The sequence below is a fragment of the Chlorocebus sabaeus genome, chromosome X (genome assembly GCF_047675955.1).
Source record: "Chlorocebus sabaeus isolate Y175 chromosome X, mChlSab1.0.hap1, whole genome shotgun sequence".
In the NCBI taxonomy this organism is placed as follows: Eukaryota; Metazoa; Chordata; class Mammalia; order Primates; family Cercopithecidae; genus Chlorocebus; species Chlorocebus sabaeus.
In genome coordinates this window covers 27,104,100-27,129,324 of record NC_132933.1, presented here as the reverse complement: position 1 = coordinate 27,129,324, position 25,225 = coordinate 27,104,100, and the positions used below count along the sequence as shown (strand labels likewise).

At 38.9% G+C, this 25,225-nt stretch overlaps 1 protein-coding gene across 1 annotated transcript; it reads right to left on the bottom strand.

The window, feature by feature from the left end:
- Positions 1–2,881: 2,881 nt before the first annotated feature.
- Positions 2,882–6,341, bottom strand: LOC103247391 (DDB1- and CUL4-associated factor 12-like protein 1). Its single transcript, XM_008019510.3, has 2 exons — positions 4,708–6,341; positions 2,882–4,617 (listed from the first exon to the last, which is right to left on the bottom strand). Exon 1 carries the CDS (start codon positions 6,119–6,121, stop codon positions 4,730–4,732), a length of 1,392 nt encoding a protein of 463 aa, XP_008017701.2. The 5' UTR covers positions 6,122–6,341; the 3' UTR covers positions 2,882–4,617; positions 4,708–4,729.
- Positions 6,342–25,225: the final 18,884 nt, after the last annotated feature.

Sequence of the window (25,225 nt, the reverse complement as noted above, 5' to 3'; positions counted from 1 at the left end):
CAGGCGTGAGCCCGGCCCCACCCTCCCCCCCCTTTTTTTTTGAGACAGAGTTTCACCCTTGTTGCCCAGGTTGGAATGCAATGGCGTGATTTCGGCTCACTGCAATCCCCGCCTCCCTTGTTCGAGTGATTCTCTTGCCTCAGCCTCTTGAGTAGCTGGGATTACAGATGTACGCCAGCATGCTCAGCAAATTTTTTTATTTTTAGTAGAGACGCGGTTTCACCATGTTGGCCAGGCTGGTCTAGAACTCCTGACCTCAGGTAATTCACCCGCCTCCGCCGCTCAAAGTGCTGGGATTATAGGCGTGAGCTACCACGCCCTGCCCAGCCTGTAAACATTTAAAACACCCTGACTGTTAGGTAAGATAAATATTGTGACGGAAAGATGGAGACATTAACTGAAAAAAAGTAGGTTGCAAAACAACTTTTACAAAATATTCACATTTTAGTATCAACTGCATAAATGGGTACATATATGTACAAAAAAGTCATGAAAGATATACACTAACTTGCTGACAGTAGTAATCTTAGGCTGGTGGAAATGTGGTGGTTTTTAAAAATATTTTACCTTATGTGTCCGACTTTCTGCAAGGCACATAAAGTGTTTTTATAATAATTAGATAAAAAATAAACACATATGCCTTCTATCAGAATTGATAGGACTCTAGAGGGGAAAATAATGAATATAAATCAAATACCTTATGCATCAGGCAGTATGCTAGATGCTGGGGATAGAACAATTAGTAATGCAAGGACAGGTTTAGAGAAGTTAAACAGCATACCCATGACTTATTATAAACAAATAATATAATTCCAATTCAAATTCAGGTATTTATGATTCTGAAATAATACTTATTTCCATTTCATCTTGGTACTTCAGGTCCAATATAATTCCTGGGCAAAACTTAAGTTTCTGCTGCTCTACCTACATTACGTCATGCCATGAATCACCATGATCATTACCATGGGGCCTATCTCAGGATACTCTTCATCCATCAACTGAATCTTTATCATCTTCCCTAATGTTTTGGTCAACTAATCTGATAAAGTAATTTATGAAAAAGAATTGATATATTAGTTGTTGTACTGAACACTCAAGTGCCATGTATGTGCAGCCTATTATGCTAGGTTTGGGATGACAGAGCTCATATTCAAGTGGAGGGCAGGGAAGCTAAACACTCACATAGCTGACTGCATCATAATCTGCTAAATGTTATAATGAAGATAACAACAAAACTGTCACTGTGAGCATGGAGAAGTTAAGTGCTTAATTCTGTATTGGAAGTCACAGAGAGTTTAATAGAAAAGTAAGTAGGCAAAGGGCATATGAAGCAAAGACCAATACCTGTGCAAACTACATATGTGTCAGCGAAAGAACCCTCCTTCTAAGGGTAAGTCTGACCATTTTATGGCAACCTCCTGCAAACACATTGCCCTTACATTGATGCCAAATTCCAGTGCTAGGTGTCTCTGGGTTTACAGCAGACTAGTAGTATGAAATACTTTTAGGCAACCCTTTCTTGAGCAGATCTCACAATAACATCTTAAAGCAAACACCTGTGGCTTATGCAGCCTCTCTTTCATATTGGTACATGACATTCTCACTGAACTGCACCCCTGAGCAGCTCACATAGTGACATGTTTAATGTAGTTGGGTTACCTAATAATACTTGCAGAAATTAGGAAGCTGTCAGTAAAACATCCAGGAGGGCTTTGTGAATTGCTTTCTAAAATCACTCTAAATTAGCAATTAATGAAAAAATTTTGACAAATTGTTCAACACTGAGTACAAGCGGATAAAAATCAACCTCTGGAAAATTCAATTTTGTTTATCGTTAATGCTAGAGTATATTTAACAGATGAATTTTTTTCCAGAGTAGTCACCTCAATTTACTCCAGTAGATAGCCTTGATAAGTAAATTATTTTACCCCTTTTTAAAAGAAAATAGAAATTAACTCATTCCAAAGAGTAAAGGAGAGGAACATAAACTTTTGGATCAGAAGTATGCTTGGAGAGAAATATGTGAATAGGTAGTTAGAGATAAAGAGAATTAACATTTTACGCATAGTTATAAGTAACTGAGGCCTTTCAGGCATCAGTGATAGGTAATTTATACATGAATATTTGCACTTCCTTATGTACTTTAAGCGAGTTGTATTTATGGGCTTTCTGGAGGGCTTTTATTTCTTCAATTATTTCAGTCACAGTTTACATAATTAATCATAGTTCTATGATCACTGTGTCAGAATTAGAAAACATTTCAAAATAACTAGATAGTTACAAAATATAAATGTACACATGAAATATTTAGTTTTTATAAAGTTAAGTCAGGTGATTTGGCATAAAAATGATATACTCTAAAATATGAAAAAGTTAAGAGTGAGTCGGTGATGAAATTAAGGACCAAGACAGAGAAGAAATCAAACATGCCTTCTATTTCTTCTCTAAAATCCCACCCCAGGTAGAAAGTGTTATCTCCTCTAAAAATGTTTTCCACATTATTTCCAAAATAATTGCGAGAATACCATAAAAATTCCCTATTGCCTACAAGAAAATAGGCAGTTAATACTTTGAAGTTATTGGGTAACATTTAAGGAAATTTTTAGCAAATATGTTTTTTAAGTTAAAACACAAACCACAAAACATGTTTCAAAACTAATTTCTGAAAAACAACCAAAATATTTTAAATAAATCTTCAAACCTAAATGGTTGCAGGTGAAAAGATTAATTTCCAGTGCCAAATAAGATTTATACATGTTCCTTCCTCGTCTAGTATCACATATGGGTAAGTTTATAATTGGATAAGCACAATAGCCTGACCTGAAAATAAATCAGGGCAAAGTTTACCAACAAAGGGGGGAAAACACAACAGGATTCTATATTATTTAAGATAAATATTTATTTATTTATTGACTTAAAACTTTAAACTCTAGGTCTCCAGAGGCATTCAACCAGTAAATATTTACTTATTGCCTTTTATTTGCTAAGTATTAGTGGAGAAATATAAAGATGACAATTGTATTCTCTGTTCTCAAGACATTTACAACTGAGTTGGAGACGCATGCACACAAATACATCTTACTGCTATATAACAACAATTATATTAGCCTCTATAACAATGGCTAAAAACAAAAGCTTACTTTTTGGTATTTCTTAAATGATTTTTAGTACAATTTATTATATTAACTTGTTCGGATTTGTGACTGAACAGCATGTTGTGTGTGTACACCAAGACAGCATGTGAGTGCCCAAACATCTAAGGAAAAACAGACATGACAAATTACCAATCCTAGTTCAGCACAACCTGGCCAGTTTTAGAAATGGCAAATATTCCTTCTCACTTCCAATGGCCTCACATATGGAGAAGTACAACCTGTTTTCATAGCAGTCCACAATTTATATTTATCTGCACCCCAATATACTTTTCTTCAACCTCATCCTATTTATTTTAAATCTCACCTCATCTTGAAACAAACTTCCTATGTTCTTGATATTGCATGCTATTACATTGAGAGTTATAACAGCACTACTTTTTAACAACACGTTATACTTTAGGAAAGAATCTTTGAACTTCACAAAATAAAATCTTATTAAGAATCTTTTTTTCAGAATGTGCTATTTTTGGTCTTTTTTTTTTTTTTTTTTTTTTTTTTACTGTGAATTACCTCTTAACCAGAATTGGAAAATGTTAAATATCCTCAAATATAACATTTTATATTAAAAACAGCAACAGCAAAAATATCCAGTCTATACCCTGGATCAGCATACATTCTGTCCAGCCTGCCATACATTCCACATTTACATTTCCTGCTTTTCATGACGGCTCCAATGCACTGTGCAAGTTTTTCAAACAACATACATTCAAATATATTCACAAATCTTGATAGTAGTAAGGCAACAAGTGAAAAAATACACATTCTTTTATCTATTTAAGGAGAGGTGATAACACTTAAATAAGTTGTGAAATTTTTTTTAAAAAATGGTTGTTTCAACTTTCAGGTTAATTCTGAAAATGCAGTGAAGCAGAACCCCTGCACTCCTGAAGTGTTCTCACCAATTAGGAGTTTGATACAAACACAAGATTCTATGATAACTTCTTTTCAGAGAGAATAAACTTAAGAAAAAGCACTTTAGCACGAACAAAGTAAAAACTATATACACTAAGATCACAATTTGCAAATTAAGTGTTTCCAAACGTAGGTAATCCAGAGCTTGGAATGTATTTTTCCAATTGAACAATGCTATAAAACTATGGTAAGCTCTCCAGAAAAGATGTAGGAACACCTTGCTTACTAGAAAATTTTCTTTTCGTATACCATGTATCTGCAATGAAAAATAACTAAAAATAATGAGGTGGTAATACTGGTAACAAGGAAAAACAAGGAAAACAAATATACGTAACTGTAAGACATTGACTGCATCTCCTTAAAGAAAGAGAATATATGAATCATTCAAAGAGAGACTGCAACTAAAGATTAACCAAATTTCTTTGTATGAAAATTCCAAAAGATGGTGTTGGAAAGGAGTCAAAAAGTCTTAAAGTCAAGTTTTCATTGACCAAAGGATCACTCATTCTCTCTGCTTGGAGGAGTACAACTTAAGCTGGGCTGGTTCCACCTGGAAAACAAAAGACACATAGAGTTAAAAGCAAAAAAATGCAACATGAAGCAGGAAAGTCAGGTGGAACTAAAAGGTAAATCTGTGTACCTGGAATACAAGGCGGCCATCCTTAGCTCCAGAGGCCTGCATAGTTCCCATGGAGGCCTGCAGGGAGAGGCCCCCCAGCCACAAAGAGCTTCATCTCGGGCCAGTTGTAGCAGTGGGTGTAGAGCGCATTGGGAAACACTTCCATGCCACCAAAGTAATTCACCCAGAAGTCATTGTGGTTGAGCCAACCTCTGCCACAAGCAAGCCTGAGCTTCCTCCCTGAAGGTCCCGAAGAGGACTCCAGGGTGGCGGAGGCTCTCTCCTCCAGGAATTTCTGGGCCCGGATGTCATAGAAGAGCAGGGAGCCCTGACCGGTGCCCACAGTGATGATGTGGCGGTAGAAGCTCAGAGACCGCACACCTGTGCCACCCTCTCGAGAACACAGGGGCCGGATGTTCTGCTGGCCCTGGCGCAGATCCAGGAAAGAAACGTGGGAATGGGAGCCCACAGCATACACAGACATATCATCGCAGTAGGTCAGGCACACATTATCCCGGAAGTAGGGTAGCCTGATGGACAGCAGCCTGGATAGTGTGCTCCGGGCTTTCCACAGGTGGAAGTAGCCATCCAAGGACACCGCTCCCAGCTCCTGGTTCTTGGCGCCACAGGCCAGGGCCCGCACTTTGCGGTTACTGGGGTTGATGATGGCCCTGGGGATGGCCTCCACATCCTTCGGACGGATGTGGGCATATACGGGGAGACCCACCTCGCTGTGCCAGGCAACAGTGTCATCGAACTTGTCCGGGTCCATCTGCCACAGCGCCACAGTGCCGTCACGGGAGCCGCTCACCGCTACGGTGTCACTCAGCCAGGCGACGGCAAAGATCCAGTCCTTGTGGCCATGGCGGTCGCCCAGGCACAGGGGATCCAGGGTGGGCAGCTGGTAGATGGCCAGGCTGTTGGGGTTTTCGCCGCCGGTGGCCAGAAGCGTCTTGGAGGGATTCAGCTCGATGGCATGGATGCCGCAGCCCTGTTGGTCCTGGGCCAGCCCGGCCTCCCTGTCCCGCAAGAGGGGGATGCGCGTGATGTGGCCTGACTGCACGTCCACCACGAAGAGCGTGTTACACTTGGTGCCGCACACCACCTGCCTGGAGTTCAGCCACTGTGACGCGAACACCTTGTTGAGGGTGCCCAGGTCCAGCTGGCGCTCCGTCAGCAGCTCGGGCAGCCTCTGTACCGCGTAGCCTCGCATCTCGCCATCGAAGCCCTGGAGCCCGGCGGGGCCCCATCCGCCTACCTCCCGAACCTTCAGATAGTGCACCATTGAGCGACACGTCGCCGGCCGCCTCTGCCTCTTCAGTAGCAGAGGCCCCTCACCGTCCGCTGCCGCCAAGCCCTGCGACGGCGAGCTCTCGGCGCCCGCCTCGACCGCGGGCGCTTTCCGTTTCCTGCTACCTGTTTGCTGCTGGGCCATGGTGGGCGGCGGGCGAGCGGCGGCGGCAAGGCGTTGGTGGCAGTTGCCGCGCGTGGCTCCCGTGTAGGTCGTGGCGGCGGCGTGGATGGTTGCGCTGGGACACAGCCTTCGGATTCTGAGGCGCGGCAGTGGCGGACCGGGTGAGGGACGCGCGGGCGCGGGCGAGGGCGGCTGTGGCGGTGCAGACCTACGCGAGGGCGGGAAGTGCGTCTGGCCGGACAGTGAGAGCAAAGTCAGTGTGGGGCGAGATCTACGCGGGGGGCCGAGTGGGAGGGGCGGAGAGAGTGGGAGGAGCAGGCGAGCGGGCAGGCGGGTGTGAGCGTGTGGGGTGCCTGAGGAGTAGCTGAGGCCGGGCGGGGTGAAGGCTGGGAGGGGACAGGGCGGGGAGCGGGGAGCGGAGCTGCAAAGACAGAGTCTCTGAGGGCCGGCAAGCCAGGATCCCAAGTATCAGACACGCGGCATTTCACTACCCTCAGGACAGCAGCTAAGTACCCCTCTTAAAATCCCTACTTCAGTAAAATCTGAAACCTACGATATAGTCAAGTACCGGGCTAGAAGGAGCCCAGGCCACGATCTGTCTGGAGAAACCAGTGTGCACTTGGTGTAATCCTGGGACACCCTTCGCTAAGATTAGACATTAAACTTGGCAAGGAATGGGGGATTCGGCAGCTGCAGGGAGACTTTTACCCATATGTCAGACCTGCAGCCCCCCCAAGTTTCAGCCCCTCAGTTGATGTCTTAAACAGTTTCAAACAAATCTTATTTCCCTCCTCAAATTGAGGTTTCTGAGCTGCTGCACCACAGTCCCTTGAGGAGTACAATCCAGATGCAAATCCCTGGGACCCACATTTGGCCCATGGTGATATCAGGGAACCCTTGGTTTGGTGCAGCCTTGAGAAAATGGTGGGTTGTAATAATGGGGGAGGAATCCTGAGGGGCTTTTTGGAGGTGTTTGCTTCCTTTGAGCCTCAGAGCCCTAAGGAGATGGAGTGGAAGCATCTGTGGAGGGGGATTTCTTCCCCACTCCTGAGAGGCAAAGTTAATATCCCCGTTGTCAGTCACAGAGACGCCTAAGTTGAGTCCGTGGGACCTTGGAACTGGGTCTAGAGGCAGAGGATTTTCACGTGCAGAGAAGAACATAATGTTCCAGAAGAAGGCAACAACATAGATACAATGATGCAAGTTTAGAGGTTCTGTGCATGAGTAACTTCTCAGGGTTCATAAAGTTCTTATCCAGTTCTGCTGCTTCAGAGCAGCCAGTTAGGTGGCAGGCCCAAACGGGGCATACTCAGTTACCCAGTGATTTCAGTTACACAGTGATACATTGGAGAGAGAGGGCAGCGAGAGCAAAGTCAGTGTGTGGACAGATCCAGGGGGAAGGCCGGAAGGCCGAGCAGGAGGGGCTGAGGCAGTGAGAAGAGCAGGTAAGACAGCAGGCGGGCCTGAGGGCATGGGGTGCTGACACCTGTGGTGATGAATTTACTTCCGGATCAGAAAAACCATAAGAGTTATTTTGTTGCTGCTTCTCCCCAACCCCCTTTTTACTTTTCTGATTTTCTGTCCCCTTCCCCCATCCCTTTTTGCAACTTCACCTCAAGTGCACAAATTCCAAGTAAAAGCCATAGGTCCTTCTCACCACTCCAGTCCAACTGCTGCCTTCCAGTGCACCCCAACACTCTCTTGCACCTCAATTTTGATTCCTCCCCATATCATTCATCCTATAGCAACAGAAAGGTTCCATCTGCTGGTGGTAGTGAACATGAAATTAGGGACAGGTACATAGAGGAAGCTGCATTTTGTTTCCACATGTGGACACAAATAGGGTGAATGGACATTTTAGAAAGAGGCAACCATATGTGAAAAGGCACAGATAGTGTAAAGGATTGTTTCATGAATTTTAGTGTACATTAACATTTCAGGAGCGGCTTAATAGATGTGCATATCCTTTGATTCTATCCCTAAAGATTTGATGCAAATGATCAGTGGACAATTATTTGAGAAACACTGGTCTACACTCCTCTCACTCAGGTGGGGACAGGATGTGTTGCAGGTAGGAGGAGATAAATATCTTCATATACTTCAGGGTTACCCTGAAAATTGGCCTTATCCAGGTGAATATTGTGCAAGAATTGGGAATTAGAAAGGTTATGATGATGTAGATGTCAGAGCAAAGAGTGACCCAGAGAGGAAAACTGTACCTATTATGCATATAGAACTTACTCTTCTTTATATTACCTTACACCTTTACTATATTGTTATATTAACAGGCATTGCTGCAAGTGAGGTAGGAGAATAGGGTCTGGAGGCAGGGAACCCAAGGCCGTTTCACGCTGACTTCCTGGAATCAAACTGAAAAGAAACCCTAACTTTCCACGCCTAAATAACAAAAGGAACAGAGGCTACTCCCTATACATACCCCCACTTTTTCTGTGTCCTCAGATGGGAAATTTAAAGTACCTCTGATTGGTTGCTTTTTGCAACCAGTCAGATGTTTGCATAGGAGTATAACTATGTAACTTCACTTCAGCCTCTGATTGGTTACTTTCTCCAACTAATCAGACTGATTGTGGGTCATCACTTCATTTACATGAGGTGAATGCCAAGTGGCCATTGGGAAACCTCCAGAGCATATTTGGACAGGAGGAGATTCTGTATCCGGGGCCCTTGAGTCGCTTCTGGGACCCGCTCCCACACTGTGGAGTGTACTTTCATTTTCAATAAATCCCTGCTTTTGTTCTTTCATTGCTTCATTCTTTCCTTGCTTTGCTATGTGTTTTGTCCAATTATTTGTTCAGAATGCCAAGAACCTGGACAAGTTGCAGTCAAGACCCTCTACTAGTAACACAAGAACAAATATTATCTCATTTAATCCAATCTTATCATAGTAACCACTGATATTATTAGCCCCATATTGTAGGTGAGGACATTGAGGCTTGGAGAGGTTATGATTTTGTCCAGAGTAAATGAATTATTAAGTGATCCCAAGTAGCTTGATTCCATATTCCACGTTCTTATTCACTTCCCAGAGATTGGAGAAATTCCAGGGATTGAGTAAAAGATTCTGCTAGTGATTGATAGAAATTTGATAAGCCTCACTTCCTTGCAGCACAGATGATGGGATATGACTATGGAACATCTGTTGAAGTTGGGTACCAGGAGTAAAACACTAAGCCAGCTGTCAGGAGTTTGGAGATTGATTTTGTGATTAGTGTCAAGGCCTGCTGAAAAGAACTGCTCCATAGGAGCAGGAAGGACCAGTGTAGGTCATCTTGATGTCATCTAGCAGCAGAGGAACAGTAAGGGTATCCATAACAAACAAGAAAAACTAAGGACCACAATCAACTTATTTTTCCTGGGACCAAGTAAGCATCACAAGTCTAAAAGGATCCCATAGAGAAAGGAAGGAACTTTTGAAATTTTACTGATATTGGACTTTCCACAAGGCAAGTGTGTGTAGCTTGAACTCAAATGCAATATGACTTAGGAAAATAAAGAAATGTGCCACACATTCCTCTTATGTTTCACAAAACAAGATAATATCCATTACGCAAGGCTTACAAAAGGAGAGGGCTTTCTATGCTCTGAGGGATGAGGTACCACAGATAGTAGACTGGTAACGCCTTAGAACTTAACACCGTCCCCAAGTCATAATGCAGTGCTCTTCTGTTTGTAGTGGTGGAGGGTGCATATTATAAACGTCTTAAACAAGGAGATAGAAGAAAAGGGATTTCCAGCTCTGACCAAGATACAGTAGACCCATTCTTTCAAGGTCCTCCCTCTTTAAACTAAAGGACATAGCACAACTTTAAGAAGTCTCTGAAAGGTGAAAAGAAGCTGGATGAACAAAGGACCACAGAATTTGAGGAAATTCAGGGTAGTGAGTTCCCTGGGTGTCTTTATTGTGTCCCATATATCTTGGCCTGAAAGTTGCAGGCACCTCTAACCCAGAACAATGAATAGGCACAGATAATAAAAGCTCCAACAAAAGCCTGTTGTCCATAGGCAAAGGATCTGGAACACAGAGGCCTAATTACAGAAAACCCTTTTTTTTTTTTTTTTTTTTTTTTTTTTTTTTTTTTTTTTTTTTTGGCAATACCCATCCTACTGCAGCTAAACATCAACAGAAAAACTAGCCTACCTCACTCTACTACAGATTGTTTCAGTGTGTGGCCAAGTGGGAAGTTGATCTTCCATTCTCTCAATGACAGAAGTAGGTGTTATACTACTTGCAGGGGTAGTGTCAATGTGGTCCAGTAGTAAACTCAGCCTCCACACACCTGGTCAGCAAGGAGAAGGTTTGAGAAGTGCCTCATCACCGCTATGCTTCACACCCCTCCTCTTTGCCAGTGTCAGTAAAGCTCAGTGACAAGCTGATCTTCCAATCACATTTAGTATCAATGAGTCTGAATAAAGCAGTGAGATTCAGAGCTAGTCAGTTCTCCACTCTTCCTGACTACTGGTTTCAGCAGGAGCTGAACCTCTACACACACTCAGCAGGAAAAAAGACTGAATAAGGAGGTGGGAAGCAGGGTTAAGTCTTGCTCCAAAGAAATAATGAAATACATACACCTACAGATTCAAGAAACGAAGTGAACACATATAGCATAAGCCCAAATAAATCCACACCAAGACACATTATAATTAAATCTCTGAAAAAAAATCATAAAATAAAACAGAGAAATGGCACATTAAATACAGGGCAAAACCAGATCAAATGACGCCAGATTTCTTACCTGAAACCACAAGGCCAGAAGGAAGTGCTGAAGTAAAACGTGCCAACCACACATTCCACATGTAGCAAAATTATTCAGGAATGGGGTGAAATAAAGACATCCTCAGATGAAGGAAAAAAAAGAATTTGTTGCCAAAAAATAAAAAATAAAAAAATCCCGCTACCCTTGAAAAATGGCTAAAGGAAGTTGTCTAAGCAGAAAGGTAATCATGAAAGACGACTTGGAATTTTAAAAGGAAAAGAAGAATATCAAATGGGTAAAAACACAATTAAACATAATAGGCTTTTCTACTTCTCATGAGTTTCTAAAATCATATTTGATGATTGAAGGAAAATTTATGACACTACCTGATATGGTACTCAATGTATGTAGAAGGAATATTTAAGAAAGTGAAATTTTAAAGTATGGGAAATAAAAGGACTTTATAGAAAGTAAGGTCTATCCACCTCATTCAAAGTGTTAAAACACTGACAGTATACTATGATAAATGACATTTGTATATATTGATACCTAGAGCAATTACAAAAATACAAATTGATATACTCAGAAATGCTGTAAAAATGAAGATAGAACCCAAGAAAAAGGGGGATTTCAAATAACCCACAGGAAGGTGAGAAAGAAGAAATAGAGAAAACAGAAAACAAATTAGTGGCAGACTTAAACCCAAACATATCAAAACTTACCATAAGTATAAATTGTCTAAGTATACTAATCAAAAGACAGAAATTGGCAGAGTAGATTAAAAAGCAAACATGATCCAAAGACATGCTATCAATAAGTAACCTCCAAAACTATGACATTGATAGTCTAAAAGTAAAAGGATAGAAAAACATATGATGCATGCATTAATCACAGAAATCAGGAGAGGCTATAGAAATGTCAGATAAAATGGACTTCAAAGTGAAGAAGATTACAAGATTCAAAGAGGTGCATTACATAATTTTAGAAGGATCAATCCATAAAGAAGACATAACAATCCTAAATGTTTATGTTCCAAACTAAAGAGACTTCTGAATAAAACGAAATAAAAATGAGTAGAATTAAAAGGAGAAATAGACAAATCAATATCCTACTCTCAGTAACTGATAGAACTACTATCCAGAAAATAAGCATGCATGTAGAAGAACTTAATAATCCAATAAACTGGATCTAGTTGACATATATAATATACTCTACTCAACAATAGCAGAACACGCATTATGTTTTTCAAACACACATGGAACATTCACAAAGATAGACCATATTCTAAGCCTTAAAACAACCTTAACAAATTTTAAGTATTGAAACCACAGTGTATGTTCTTTGCCCATAATAAAATCAAATAGAAAAACAATAAATCTCTAAGGACTAAACAACATGCTTTTAAATAATCTGTGGGTCAAAGGAAAGTCTCAATGAAAATGAAATAATGTATAGAATTCAGTGAAAGTAAAAGCACAACATATGAAAATATATACCACACAGTGCTGAAAGGGAAATTTGTAGCATTAAATGCTTACATTAGAAACAAAGGTCTCAGGGAATATAAGTTCTTATTTCAAGAAACTAAAGCAGATAAGAGCAAAATTCACTCAAGACAAGCGGGAGGAGAGAATTAATAAAGATATAAGCAGAAATGAATTTAATTGAAAACAAAAAAAAATGGGGATAATCAATGAACCTAAGAGTTGATTCTTCAAAAAAATAATATTAATAGCCACCTAGCAAGACTGACAGAATGGAAGAAAGAAAACACAAATTACTGGCATCAGGAATGAAATAGAAGACACCACTATAGGCCCTGCAGACATGAAGGGATAATAAGGGAATATTATGAGCACTGTTACTATTAAAGAAATTGAAGTAATACTTTAAAATCTCCCCCTAAAAAGTCACCTCCATACACAAATACTTTCACTGGAGAAATCTACCAAACTTTTAAAGAAGACTTAACACCAAATTTATACAATCTCTCCCAGAAAATTATAAAAGGAGATGTCTTAGTCTGCTCAGGCTGCCATAACAAAATAACATAGACTGGGTGGCTTAAACAACATACTTTTCTCACATTTCTGGAAGCCAGAAGGTGTCAGAAAGGTAGGTTTAATTCTGAGGTCCCTTTTCTTGACTTATATATAGCTGCCTTCTCACAGTGTGCTCACATGACCTATTTTTTTGTTTGAGGGCTGAGAGACATCTTTTCCTCTTCTTATACAGCCACCAATACTGTCACATTAGGAGTCCATCCTTATGACCTCATTTAACTTTATTTACTTTCTTAAGGGTTCCCTCTTCACATACAGTCACATTGGGTATTAGGACTTCAACATCATAAATTGTGGAGAGACACAATGCAGTCCATAGCAGGAGGGAATGTTGTCCAATGAATCTTAGTTAGCTAGTAATTCTCAACAAAATATTAGCAAATTGAATCCAGCAAGCTATAAAAGGAATTATACAGCATGACCAATTTGGATTTATTCCATGTATGCAAGTCTGGTTCAACATTAGAAAATCAAACAATGTAAACTACCATCTCAACAGTATTTTGTAAATAATATGATCATATCAACTGACACAGGAATAGCATTTAACAAAATCCAACCCCCATTTGTAATTTAAAACTCTCAGCAAACTGGGAATAAAGGAGAACTTCATCAACTTTTTAAAGAACATGAACAAAAACTTACATCAAATATCATATTTGAAGGTGAGAAATTAGATTCCTTATGTCTAAGATCAGAAACAAGGCAAGGATTTTTCGCTTTCACCACTTTTACCCAACTGTAACTGGAATTTTTACCCAGTATAATATGAGGCAAGAAAAAGAAATAAGAGCCCTATGGATAGGAAATAAAGACATGAAACTGTCTCTACTTGCAGATGTAATGATTACCTATGTAGAAAATCCCAAGAAATCTAAAAAAGAAAAACAAAAATTTTAGAACTAATAAGTCAGTTCAACTAATTCATAGGATGCAAAGTGAATGCGCAGAAATCAGCTTCATTTCTATATATTGACAATGAACAAATGGAGAATGACATTAAAAACAAAATACCATTTAAATCACATAAATAAAATGAAATAATTACATGTAAATTTACCAAAAACATGTACAGGCAGTATCTGTATGCTGAAAAGTACAAAATAATAATGAATGAAATCAATTAAGACCTAAATACATGCCATGTTTATGCATTGGAAGACACAACATATTAAATATGTCAACATTCCTGACTGATTTATAGTTTTAGAGCAATTGCTATCAATATCTCAGCAGGGTATTTTTGGAGCTTGTTCTAAAATTGATATGGAAAGGCACAGGCCCTAGAATAGCTAAAGTAATCTTGAATAAGGTGAAAACATCACTCTACACCACATTAAGTCCTACTACATAGCCACAATAATCAATACAGTGTGATATTAGCACAGTGATAGATACATCCAAAAATTGAATAAATAACCCAGAAGTAGACACACAATAATGCACCTAGCTGACTTTTGACAAAGGTACAAAGGCAATTTCAATAAACAGCTGGAGAAACTGAACATCTATAGGCAAAAAAAAAAAAAAAAAACTTTGACCCAAACCTCACTTCTTAAACAAATTCAGTAAAGTTGCAGGATACAAGATCGACATACAAAAATCAGAAGCATTTCTATATGCCAACAGTGGACAATTCAGGGTAATTTTTAGACATCAGTTCTAATAGTTTTTTGTTGGAGTGCAAATATAAGATCATATCATCTGCAAACAAATTTGACTTCTTCCTTTCCGATTTGGATGCCCTTTATTTCTTTCTCTAGTCTAACTCCTCTAGCTAGGAATAGATTCCACACAGATTTAAAACATAAAATCATAAATCTCTTAGAAAAAAAGCACAGATTAAAATCTTTGAGATATACATCTAGGCAAAGAGTCCATAGACTTAGAAGCAAAAGATTCATCCTTAAAAGGAAAAACTGATAGATTGAACTTCATCAAAATTGTAAGCTTTTACTCTGCGAAAAATCCTCTTAAGAGGACTAAAGGACAAGCTATGGGCTGGGAGAAAATGTATGAAAACTGTATACGGAACAAAGGACTCATGTCTTGAATATATAAGTATTCTTAAAACTCTCAAAACATCAAGCCTGTAATCCCAGCACTTTGGGAGGCTGAGGCGGGCAGATTGCCTGAGGTCAGGAGTTCGAGACCAGTCTGGCCAATATGGTGAAACAATCTCTACTGAAAATACAACATTAGCCAGGCGTGGTGGTGGGCGTCTGTAATCCCAGTTACTCGGGAGGCTGAGGCAGGAAAATTATTTGAGCCCGGGAGGCAGAGGTTGCAGTGACCCAAGGTCAAACTGCACTCCCACTCAGACAACAGAGCAAGACACCGTCTAAAACAAACAAACAAACAAAACAAACAAACAAACAAAAAAATCAATTAGAAAATGGGTAAATGACGAAAACGGGCATTTAATTAAAGAGGAGTTTCAAGAGTTCTTATATAATCAAGACTCTAGTCCGTTGTTGAGGATACAGTTTTCATACATTTCCTCCTAGTCTATGGTTTGATCTGTCTTAAATAAATTACAACATATCTTCACACAAAGTCCCACACATGGATGTTTATAGCAGCTCTATTTGTAATAGCCAAAATCTGGAAACAACCTTGGTATCCTTCAATGGATGAATAATTAAACAAACGTGCTTTATCCATATATTCATATATTGTCTACTGCTCAACAGTCAAAAAGGGCACACTGTCAATGCATGCTACCACTAAGATGAATCTCAACGGAACTATGTTGATTTAAAAAATGCCAGTATCAGAAGGTTAAACACAGTATGATTCCATTAATATAAAATTCTGGAAATGACTAATTTATAGAACTAGAGAACAAGTTAGTGGTTACAGGGGTTAAGGAGGGGAGTGGGAGTCAGAGGGAAGCGGGTTTATATATAAAAGGGTCATAGTATCTCTGTAGTGATGGAAATGTTCTATAGCTTATTTTATCAATGCCAGTATTCTGATGAGGATATTTTAACATAGCTTTTTTTTTTAGATGGAGTCTTGCTCTGTCGCCCAGGCTGTAGTGTGCCCAGGCTGGAGTGCGGTGGCGCAATCTCGGGTCACTGCAAGCTCCGCCTCCCGGGTTCACGCCATTCTCTTGCCTCAGCCTCCCAAGTAGCTGGGACTCCAGGCGCCTGCCACCACGCCCAGCTAATTTTTTGTATTTTTAGTAGAGACGGGGTTTCACCGTATTAGACAGGATGGTCTCGATCTCCTGACCTCGTGATTCAACCGCCTGGAGCTGCCAAATATATAGCTATTTTTTAATTGTGGAAAACTGGGTAAAGTGTATACTGGATCTCTATATTACTTCTAAACATTGTATATGAATACAAGTTTTTTCAAAATTTAAAAAATTGTTTGAAAACCATTAAGAAAGAAACCATGTTTTCTTCTAGGGTTTTCATGGTTTTTGGTCTAACATTTATGTCTTTAATCCATCTCGAATTAATTTTTGTATAAGGTGTAAGGAAGGGATAAAGTTTCAGCTTTCTACATATGGCCAGTCAGTTTTCCCGACACCATTTATTAAATAGGTAATCCTTTCCCCATTTCTTGTTTTTGTCAGGTTTGTCAAAGATCGGATGGTTGTAGATGTGTGGTATTATTTCTGAGGGCTCTGTTCTGTTCCATTGATCTATATCTCTGTTTTGGTACCAGTACCATGATGTTTTGGTTACTGTAGGCTGATAGTATAGTTTGAAGTCAGGTAGCATGATGCCTCCAGCTTTGTTCTTTTGGCTTAGGATTGTCTTGGCAACGCGGGCTCTTTTTTGGTTCCATATGAAATTTAAAGTAATTTTTTCCAATTCTGTGAAGAAAGTCATTGGTAGCTTGATGGGGATGGCATTGAATCTATAAATTACCTTGGGCAGTATGGCCATTTTCATGATATTGATTCTTCCTATCCATGAGCATGGAATGTTCTTCCATTTGTTTGTGTCCTCTTTTATTTCATTGAGAAGTGGTTTGTAGTGCTCCTTGAAGAGGTCCTTCACATCCCTTGTAAGTTGGATTCCTAGATATTTTATTCTCTTTGAAGCAATTGTGAATGGAAGTTCATTCATGATTTGGCTCTCTGTTTGTCTGTTATTGGTGTATAGGAATACTCGTGATTTCTGCACATTGATTTTGTATCTGGAGACTTTGCTGAAGTTGCTTATCAGCTTAAGGACATTTTGGGCTGAGATGATGGGGTTTTCTAGATATACAATCATGTGATCTGCAAACAGGGACAATTTGGCTTCCTCTTTTCCTAATTGAATACCCTTTATTTCTTTCTCCTGCCTGACTGCCCTGGCCAGAACTTCCAACACTATGTTGAATAGGAGTGGTGAGAGAGGGCATCCCTGTCTTGTGCCAGTTTTCAAGGGGAATGCTTCCAGCTTTTGCCCATTCAGTATGATATTGGCTGTGGGTTAGTCATAAATAGCTCTTATTATTTTGAGATACATCCCATCAATACCTAGTTTATTGAGAGTTTTTAGCATGAAGGGCTGTTGAATTTTGTCAAAGGCCTTTTTTGCATCTATTGAGATAATCATGTGGTTTTTGTCATTGGTTCTGTTTATATGATGGATTACATTTATTGATTTGCATGTATTGAACAAGTCTTGCATTCCAGGGATGAAGCCAATTTGTTCGTGGTGGATAAGCTTTTTGATGTGCTGCTGGATTCAATTTGCCAGTATTTTATTGAGGATTTTTGCATCAATGTTCATCAGGGATATTGGTCTAAAATTCCCTTTTTTTTGTTGTGTCTCTGCCAGGGTTTGGTATCAGGATGATTCTGGCCTCATAAAATGAGTTATGGAGGATTCCCTCTTTTTCTATTGATTGGAATAGTTTCAGAAGGAATGGTACCAGCTCCTCTTTGTACCTCTGGTAGAATACGGCTGTGAATCCGTCTGGTCCTGGACTTTTTTGGTTGGTAGGCTATAATTATTGCCTCTATTTCAGAGCCAGTTATTGGTCTCTTCAGGGATTCCACTTCTTCCTGGTTTAGTCTTGGGAGGGTGTATGTGTCCAGGAAATTATCCATTTCTTCTAGGTTTTCTAGTTTAGTTGTGTAGAGGTGTTTATAATATTCTCTGATGGTAGTTTGTATTTCTGTAGGATCAGTAGTAACATCCCTTTTATCATTTCTTATTGCATCTATTTGATTCTTCTCTCTTTTCTTCTTTATTAGTCTTGCTAGGGATCTATCAATTTTGTCAACCTTTTCAAAAAACCAGCTCCTGGATTCATTGATATTTTGAACTTTTTTTGTGTCTCTATCTCCTTTAATTCTGCTCTGATCTTACTTATTTCTTGCCTTCTGCTAGCTTTTGAATGTGTTTGCTCTTGCTTCTCTAGTTCTTTTAATTGTGCTGTTAGGGTGTCAATTTTAGATCTTTCCTGCTTTCTCTTGTGGGCATTTAGTGCTATAAATTTTCCTCTACACACTGCTTTAAATGTGTCCCAGAGATGCTGGTATGTTGTGTCTTTTTTCACATTGGTTTCAAAGAACATCTTTATTTCTGCCTTCATTTCGTTATATACCCAGTAGTCATTCAGGGGCAAATTGTTCAGTTTCCATGTAGTTGAGTGGTTTTGAGTGAGTTTCTTAATTGTAAGTTCTAGTTTGATTGCACTGTGGTCTGAGAGACAGTTTGTTATAATTTCTGTTCTTTTACATTTGCTGAGGAGTGCTTTACTTCCAACTAGGCAATACCATTCAGGACATAGGCATGGGCAAGGACTTTATGAACAAAACACCAAAAGAAATGGCAACAAAAAGAAAAATTGACAAATGGGATCTAATTAAACTAAAGAGCTTCTTCACAGCAAAAGAAACTACCATCAGAGTGAACTGGCAGCCTACAGAATGGGAGAAAATTGTTACAATCTGCCCATCTGACAAAGGGCTAATATCCAGAATCTACAAAGAACTTAAACAAATTTACAAGAAAAAAATCAAACAACCCCATCAAAAACTGGGCAAAGGATATGAACAGACACTTCTCAAAAGAAGACATTTATGCAGCCAACAGACACATGAAAAAATGCTCATCATCACTGGCCGTCAGAGAAATGCAAATCAAAACCATAATGAAATACCATCTCACACCATTTAGAATGGCAATCATTAAAAAGTCAGGAAACAACAGGTGCTGGAGAGTATGTGGAGAAATAGGAACACTTTTACACTGTTGGTAGGTCTGTAAACTAGTTCAACCATTGTGGAAGACAGTGTGGCGATTCCTCAAGGATCTAGAACTAGAAATACTATTTGACTCAGCCATCCCATTACTGAATATGTACCCAAAGGATTATAAATCATGCTGCTATAAAGACAAATGCACACGTATGTTTATTGTGGCACTATTCACAATAACAAAGACTTGGAATCAACCCAAATGTTGCCATCAATGATAAACTGGATTAAGAAAATGTGGCACACATACACCATGGAATATTATGCAGCCATAAAAAAGGATGAGTTCATGTCCATTGTAGGGACATGGATGAAGCTGGAAACCATCATTCTGAGCAAACTATCGCAAGGACAGAAAACCAAACACTGCATGTTCTCACTCATAGATGGGAATTGAACAATGAGAACACTTGGACACAGGGTGGGGAACATCACACACTGGGGCCCTGTCATGGAGTGAAGAGAAAGCGGAGGGATAGCATTAGGAGATGTTCCTAATGTAAATGACGAGTTAATGGGTGCAGCACACCAACATGGCACATGTATACCAATGTGACAAACCCGCACGTTGTGCACATGTACCCTAGAACTTAAAGTATATTAAAACAAAGGAATAAATCATGTAATATATATAAATATCAAGTTATATTGTTATCAAGACAGAAAATTAAAAAAAAAAAAAAACTATAAGCACCCTTCTGTCAGTCGGCCTAATGTTAACATACAAGACTCTGTGCCTTCAATTGTGAGGCCTCATTTTTTGACTTGGCAGAGACCATTAGAACATTTGAGTGCTAGAAACAGAACAATATAGTGCAGTGCCATTCTGCTTCCTTCGCACTCTTCACTCCACCATATACAACTGCCAGGTACTGAATGTAAATTAACAGAAACAGCCTGTTTAGCATTACAGACAACTCGTAAGTATATCTAAGGAGGCTGCAAGCTAATAACTTCAGCGAGGTGCTGGAATCATGATTCTTTAGACCAGAAGTAATCAAATTTAATAAATATCATTGAAAATTACCCTCCTAAAATGTATGGTTTAAGAAATGTCTTTGAGCTAAACATATTGTTTTGTTTCAATATACATCATTATTATTTTAAAATTTGATTATTCTTGGTGATGCAGCCATTCAAATATTTGGTTTTATGTTCAGTTTTTTTTTTAAGTTTATTATTTTTCCCATGTCTGGATTAAGTGGCTTTCATAGCTGAAAAAGACACTTCATGAAGTTACATAGGTTTAATTAGAAGAAGAGTATTATTGACTGAGTTCAGTAAATTATTATTCACATTTTAATCCCACCTACCAATTACGCATACACTTTGAAAAGAAACACTGCTAATAAAGTTTCAGCTTCTTTGAAGCCCATTAGTTGTTCCTGCAAATTTAGGGGTCAACATTGCAGTTTGCACTTTTATGAAAGATTTAATATTGCTGGGCATGGTGGCTCACTCCTGTAATCCCAGCACTTTGGGAGGTGGAGGCAGGCGGATCGCTTTAGCCAAGAGATTGAGACCAGCCTGGGAAATATGATGAAACCCTACCTCTACTAAAAATACAAAAATTAGCAGGCCTTGGTGGTGCACGACTGTAGTCCCACCTACTCCAGAGTCTGAGGTGGGAGGATCACTTAAGTCCAGGAGACAGAGGTTGCGGTGAGCGGAGATTGTGCCACTGCACTCCAGCCTGGGTGACACAGCGAAACTCTGTCTCAAAAGGGGAAAAAAAAAAAAAAAAAAAAAAAAAAGGTATCTACTACAGCACTTCATTTGGAATATTTTATAAACAGTTTAGAAACACTGTTTCTAAAGGATGAGTTCATGTCCTTTGCAGGGACATAGATGAAGCTGGAAACCATCATTCTCAGCAAACTAACACAAGAACAGAAAACCAAACACCGCATGTTCTCACTCATAAGTGGGAGTGGAACAATGAGAACACATGGACACGGGGAGGGGAATATCACACACCCGGGCCTGTCGGGGGATGGGGGCTAGGGGAAGGATAGCATTAGGAGAAACACCTGATGTAGTGGACTGGTTGATGGGTGCAGCAAAACACCATGGCCATGGCACGTGTATACCTATGTAAGAAGCGTGTATGTTCTGCACATGTATCTCAGAACTTAAAGTAAAATATTCATAAGAAGAAGAATTGCTTGAACCTGGGAGGCTGAGGTTGCCGTGAGCTGGCATTGTGCCACTGCATTCCAGCCTGAGCAACAGAACAAGATTCTGTCTCAAAAAAAGAAAAGAAAAGAAAAGAAAAGAAAGAAACCAAGATCTGGGGTTGCATGATATCTTATGTTCTTTTCCTAATGTTACTTCATAATAAAAAGTGAAAAAATTTTTTTAAAAAGTGTCTTATTTAGCTCCATTCCCCTGAAATTGCTTTCGGTAAAACTGGAAAACCAATACTTATGTCCTCTTACACAATGAGTTCATATATGCCTCCTGCAGTCACCCTGTGTTTAATGTTAAGCATCACCACCTGTTTGCTGTGTGACCTCATCAAAACACTCAACCACTCTGGGAAAAAAAAAAAAAAAAGAAACACTGCTTCCAAAGTTGTTTTTTAACATGCTCATGATGATAGGTTTATTTTTTTTTAAGTTATACACTCTAGTTGTACTCAGAAGAAAAATCATATAAAGATAAAAACATTTTAAATACTTATTTTCAAAATTCCCTCTTTATAACAAAACACTTTGTTCAAAATCAGAATTTACTCTTTGGTAAATTATCAATGTCTAGAAGGGTCAGATTAAGTGTTTTTATTTTTTGGTTTTGTTTTCAAAAAATCTATTAACATGATATTGAAAACGAGTTGTCATTAAAGAAAAAGTGGACAAATTTGATACAATTTTTTTTAACAAAATACAAATATATAATACATCTTTAAGTTGCTGTAAATCTATTATCATGGAAAAATCTTCATCAGTGATATTCAGTACAGTAGCCCCAACTTATCAGAGGGAGAACTGTTCTAAGGCACACAGTGAGTGGATGCCTGAAACTGTGCGTAGGACCAAACCATATTGTCCCTCAGTTTCTCAGGGGGATTCGTTACAGAACCCGGTGGGGATACCAAAATGTGAGCGTGTTCAAGTATGTTACACAAAATAGTGTAGTATTTGCATTTGACATGTACACATCTTCTCATATACTTTGAATCCTGCATAGATTACTTATAATACCTAATGTAATGTAAATGCTATGTAAAAAGTTGTTTTACTGAATTATTTAAGGAATAATGACAAGAAAAAAATCTGTACATGTTCAGTACTGATAGAATTTTTTTGTGAATATTTTCAATCCAAGCTTGGCTGAATCCATGGATGTGGAACCCATAGATATGGAGGGCTGACTGTATTTACAATTTTTAAAAGTCTGATAACCGAGAAGACTACTAAATGACTAACAGGTGGTTAGCATAGAAAGTGTGGATACATCAAACAAAGGGATGATTCACTTTCAGGCAAGATGGAGTGGGAAGGGGCAAGATTTCATCACACTACTTAGAATGGAATGTAATTTTAAACTTTTGCATCACTTACTTCTGGAATTTTCCATTTAATATTTTTGGGCCATACTTGACCATGGGTTACTGAAATCATGGAAAATGAAAATGTGGATAAGAGGGGGCTACTCCCTTACATAAACTGCATAAATATCAAAATGGGTTTAAAGTGCTATCATCTAATCTTCTGACTCAGGGTGCTTCTCTAACCCTTTGTATAACAGACTGACGGATCTAGTGAGATTGCCTATCTGTATATTAAATAGTAAAGCTTAATTTCATTTTCTAATGTATAAAAAATTGACTATAGTCAACAGTAAGCAGTAACTTAGGTTGAGTTCTGTAGAAGTAGGGCCTGAGATGAGAATTTTTGTTCAAGTGAAATAAGATTTCTAGCTAAAATACAAGGTGCCCAGTTAAATTTGAATTTCAGATAAACAGTGATTAATTTTACAGTGCGTATATGTCCCAAATATTTCATGTGACATATTTATACTAAAAATTATTCCTTCTTTGCTCGAAACTAAAATTTTAATGAGTGTGTAGTATTTTTATTTGCTAACTATGACAACACTATATGTGATTTATTAAGGAAGTGCTCTTAGGTAAGACATATAAAGGCATAAGGGAAACAGGATAGGGCAGAGGAAGAAGCTCTGCACAAATGTGAGTTCGAGTTCATTCACCCCGTCTTCGATTCCTTAGGAGGATTTAGAATGAGTGTTACCACCAAAGTTGTCTTGGGGAGGACACGACAATCCAGTCATTTTCAGTGAGGTGCCCCTCCTAAGCCCAGGGAAATTCTCAAGAGAAAGTTGCAGCTGTGAGCAATTGACATAGTAACAGCCAGGTAACTGGGGGATGGGTGAACCAGCTCGCTAAGGAGGAACTTGGCAGGGCACTAAGAGTATCTATTAGAAGAGGACTCTGGAAACATGGCAACCTGAATATGGTTCCCTTCCCCTGACCTCCAAACTATGTATGAGTCAAATGTCTACTGGAGTCTATAGGCAGCTATACTCTTTGAGAGTCTCACCAGAGAGAACTGGTATCTTCGTAAGCCACCATTTTGTCTTATTGTTTTTATAGCAAAATATAATGTCAGCTGACACAGATATAAAAATAAAACAAAATCTTGAAAGAAAGTCTAATAGAGTAGATGTAGAATCACATTCAATCTAAGTGGTCGAGAGTAACCTTCGCTATATACACTCAACAATACAAAAGCTGAAAAATAAATTTTGTGTAACAAAACCATTAGACAAATGATAGTTTTGGAAAACATTGTACTGAATACATCAAACGAAACGTTGAAGTCTATAATACGTAAATGTGTCTTAACACACTGACAAGAAAAAGACCAAACAACCAAAGAGTAAAAAAGGACAAAGGATATAAATAGCCAACAAATACATGAAAAACATGTTTCACATTCACCAATAGAAATATTCAAAGTAAATTCCAAATAAAGTACCATTTCATTTATAAGACACATAAAAATGTATAAAGAATAATAACATCTGTTGCTATCAAGGATGCAAAAAAAATTCTCTGATATATTGCTGGTGGAAATATAAGATATTATCACCTTTTGGGGGGACACAATCTAGCCCATCTACTGAAATTAAAAATACATATAGTCTTCTACCTAGTAATCTCACCTCTAGGAATCTACCCAATAAAATAAAACCTCCGTTACATAGAAAACTGTATCAGCCAAAATGATGACTGCAGAACTTTTCAAAAGTGGTAAAAAGATGATAATAATAAATAAAAATAAATAAAACTTCTAGAAGCAAAGTGAATTTCCCTCAGTGGAGAAATGATTGAATGTATGATACTATAGTCACAATATAGAATATTATGCAACCATTAACAAATATGTATTTGAGCTCTAGTAGTTGACCCAGATAAATTTTCAGTACACATTGTTGTGTGAGAAAAGCAAGATGCTAAAAGCGTGTACAGCGTGATACCAGTTTTAGAAACAAACTGACCAATTCCCTGTGAGTGTGTGTGAGTGTGTGTGTGTGTGTGTGTGTAAGATGTATGGCAAAGACATTTTTTCCTTTTGAATTCTCCTTTCTTCTTATAAGGCTGTCACATGAGATTTTTGGATTTCGTTTTTGAGTTTTTAGGGTTTTCTTTTTCAGACATGGTCTAATTTTGTCAACCAGGCTGGAGTGCAATGGCATGATCATAGCACACTGTATCCTAAAATTCCTAGTTCAAGCAATCCTTCCACCTCAGTCTCCCAAGTAGCTAGGACTAAAGTGACACACAAACATGTCTAGCTATTTTTTTTTTTAATTTTTACTTTTGTAGAGATGAGTCTCACTATATTGGCCAGGCTGGTCTGAAACTCCTGGACTCCAGCCTTCTTCCCACCTCAGCCTCCCAAAGTGTTGGATGACACATGTAAGCCACTCGGCATGGTTTCACATGAGATTTTAGAGGTTGGCGTCATTGCAGCCATCTTACTAAAATGAAGGAAAAAGAAAGAGTTATCCATCTGGCCTTAAAATGTCATTGAATCAATGAAGCAACTCTAAAACTGCCTTACTACTTCCAGCCCTCTTCTTAAGTGATATAATTAAATTTCTTACT

Coding starts and splice junctions, on each gene's coding strand:
- LOC103247391 (XM_008019510.3), bottom strand. CDS start 6,121: ATGGCCCAGCAGCAAACAGGTAGCAGGAAACGGAAAGCGCCCGCGGTC.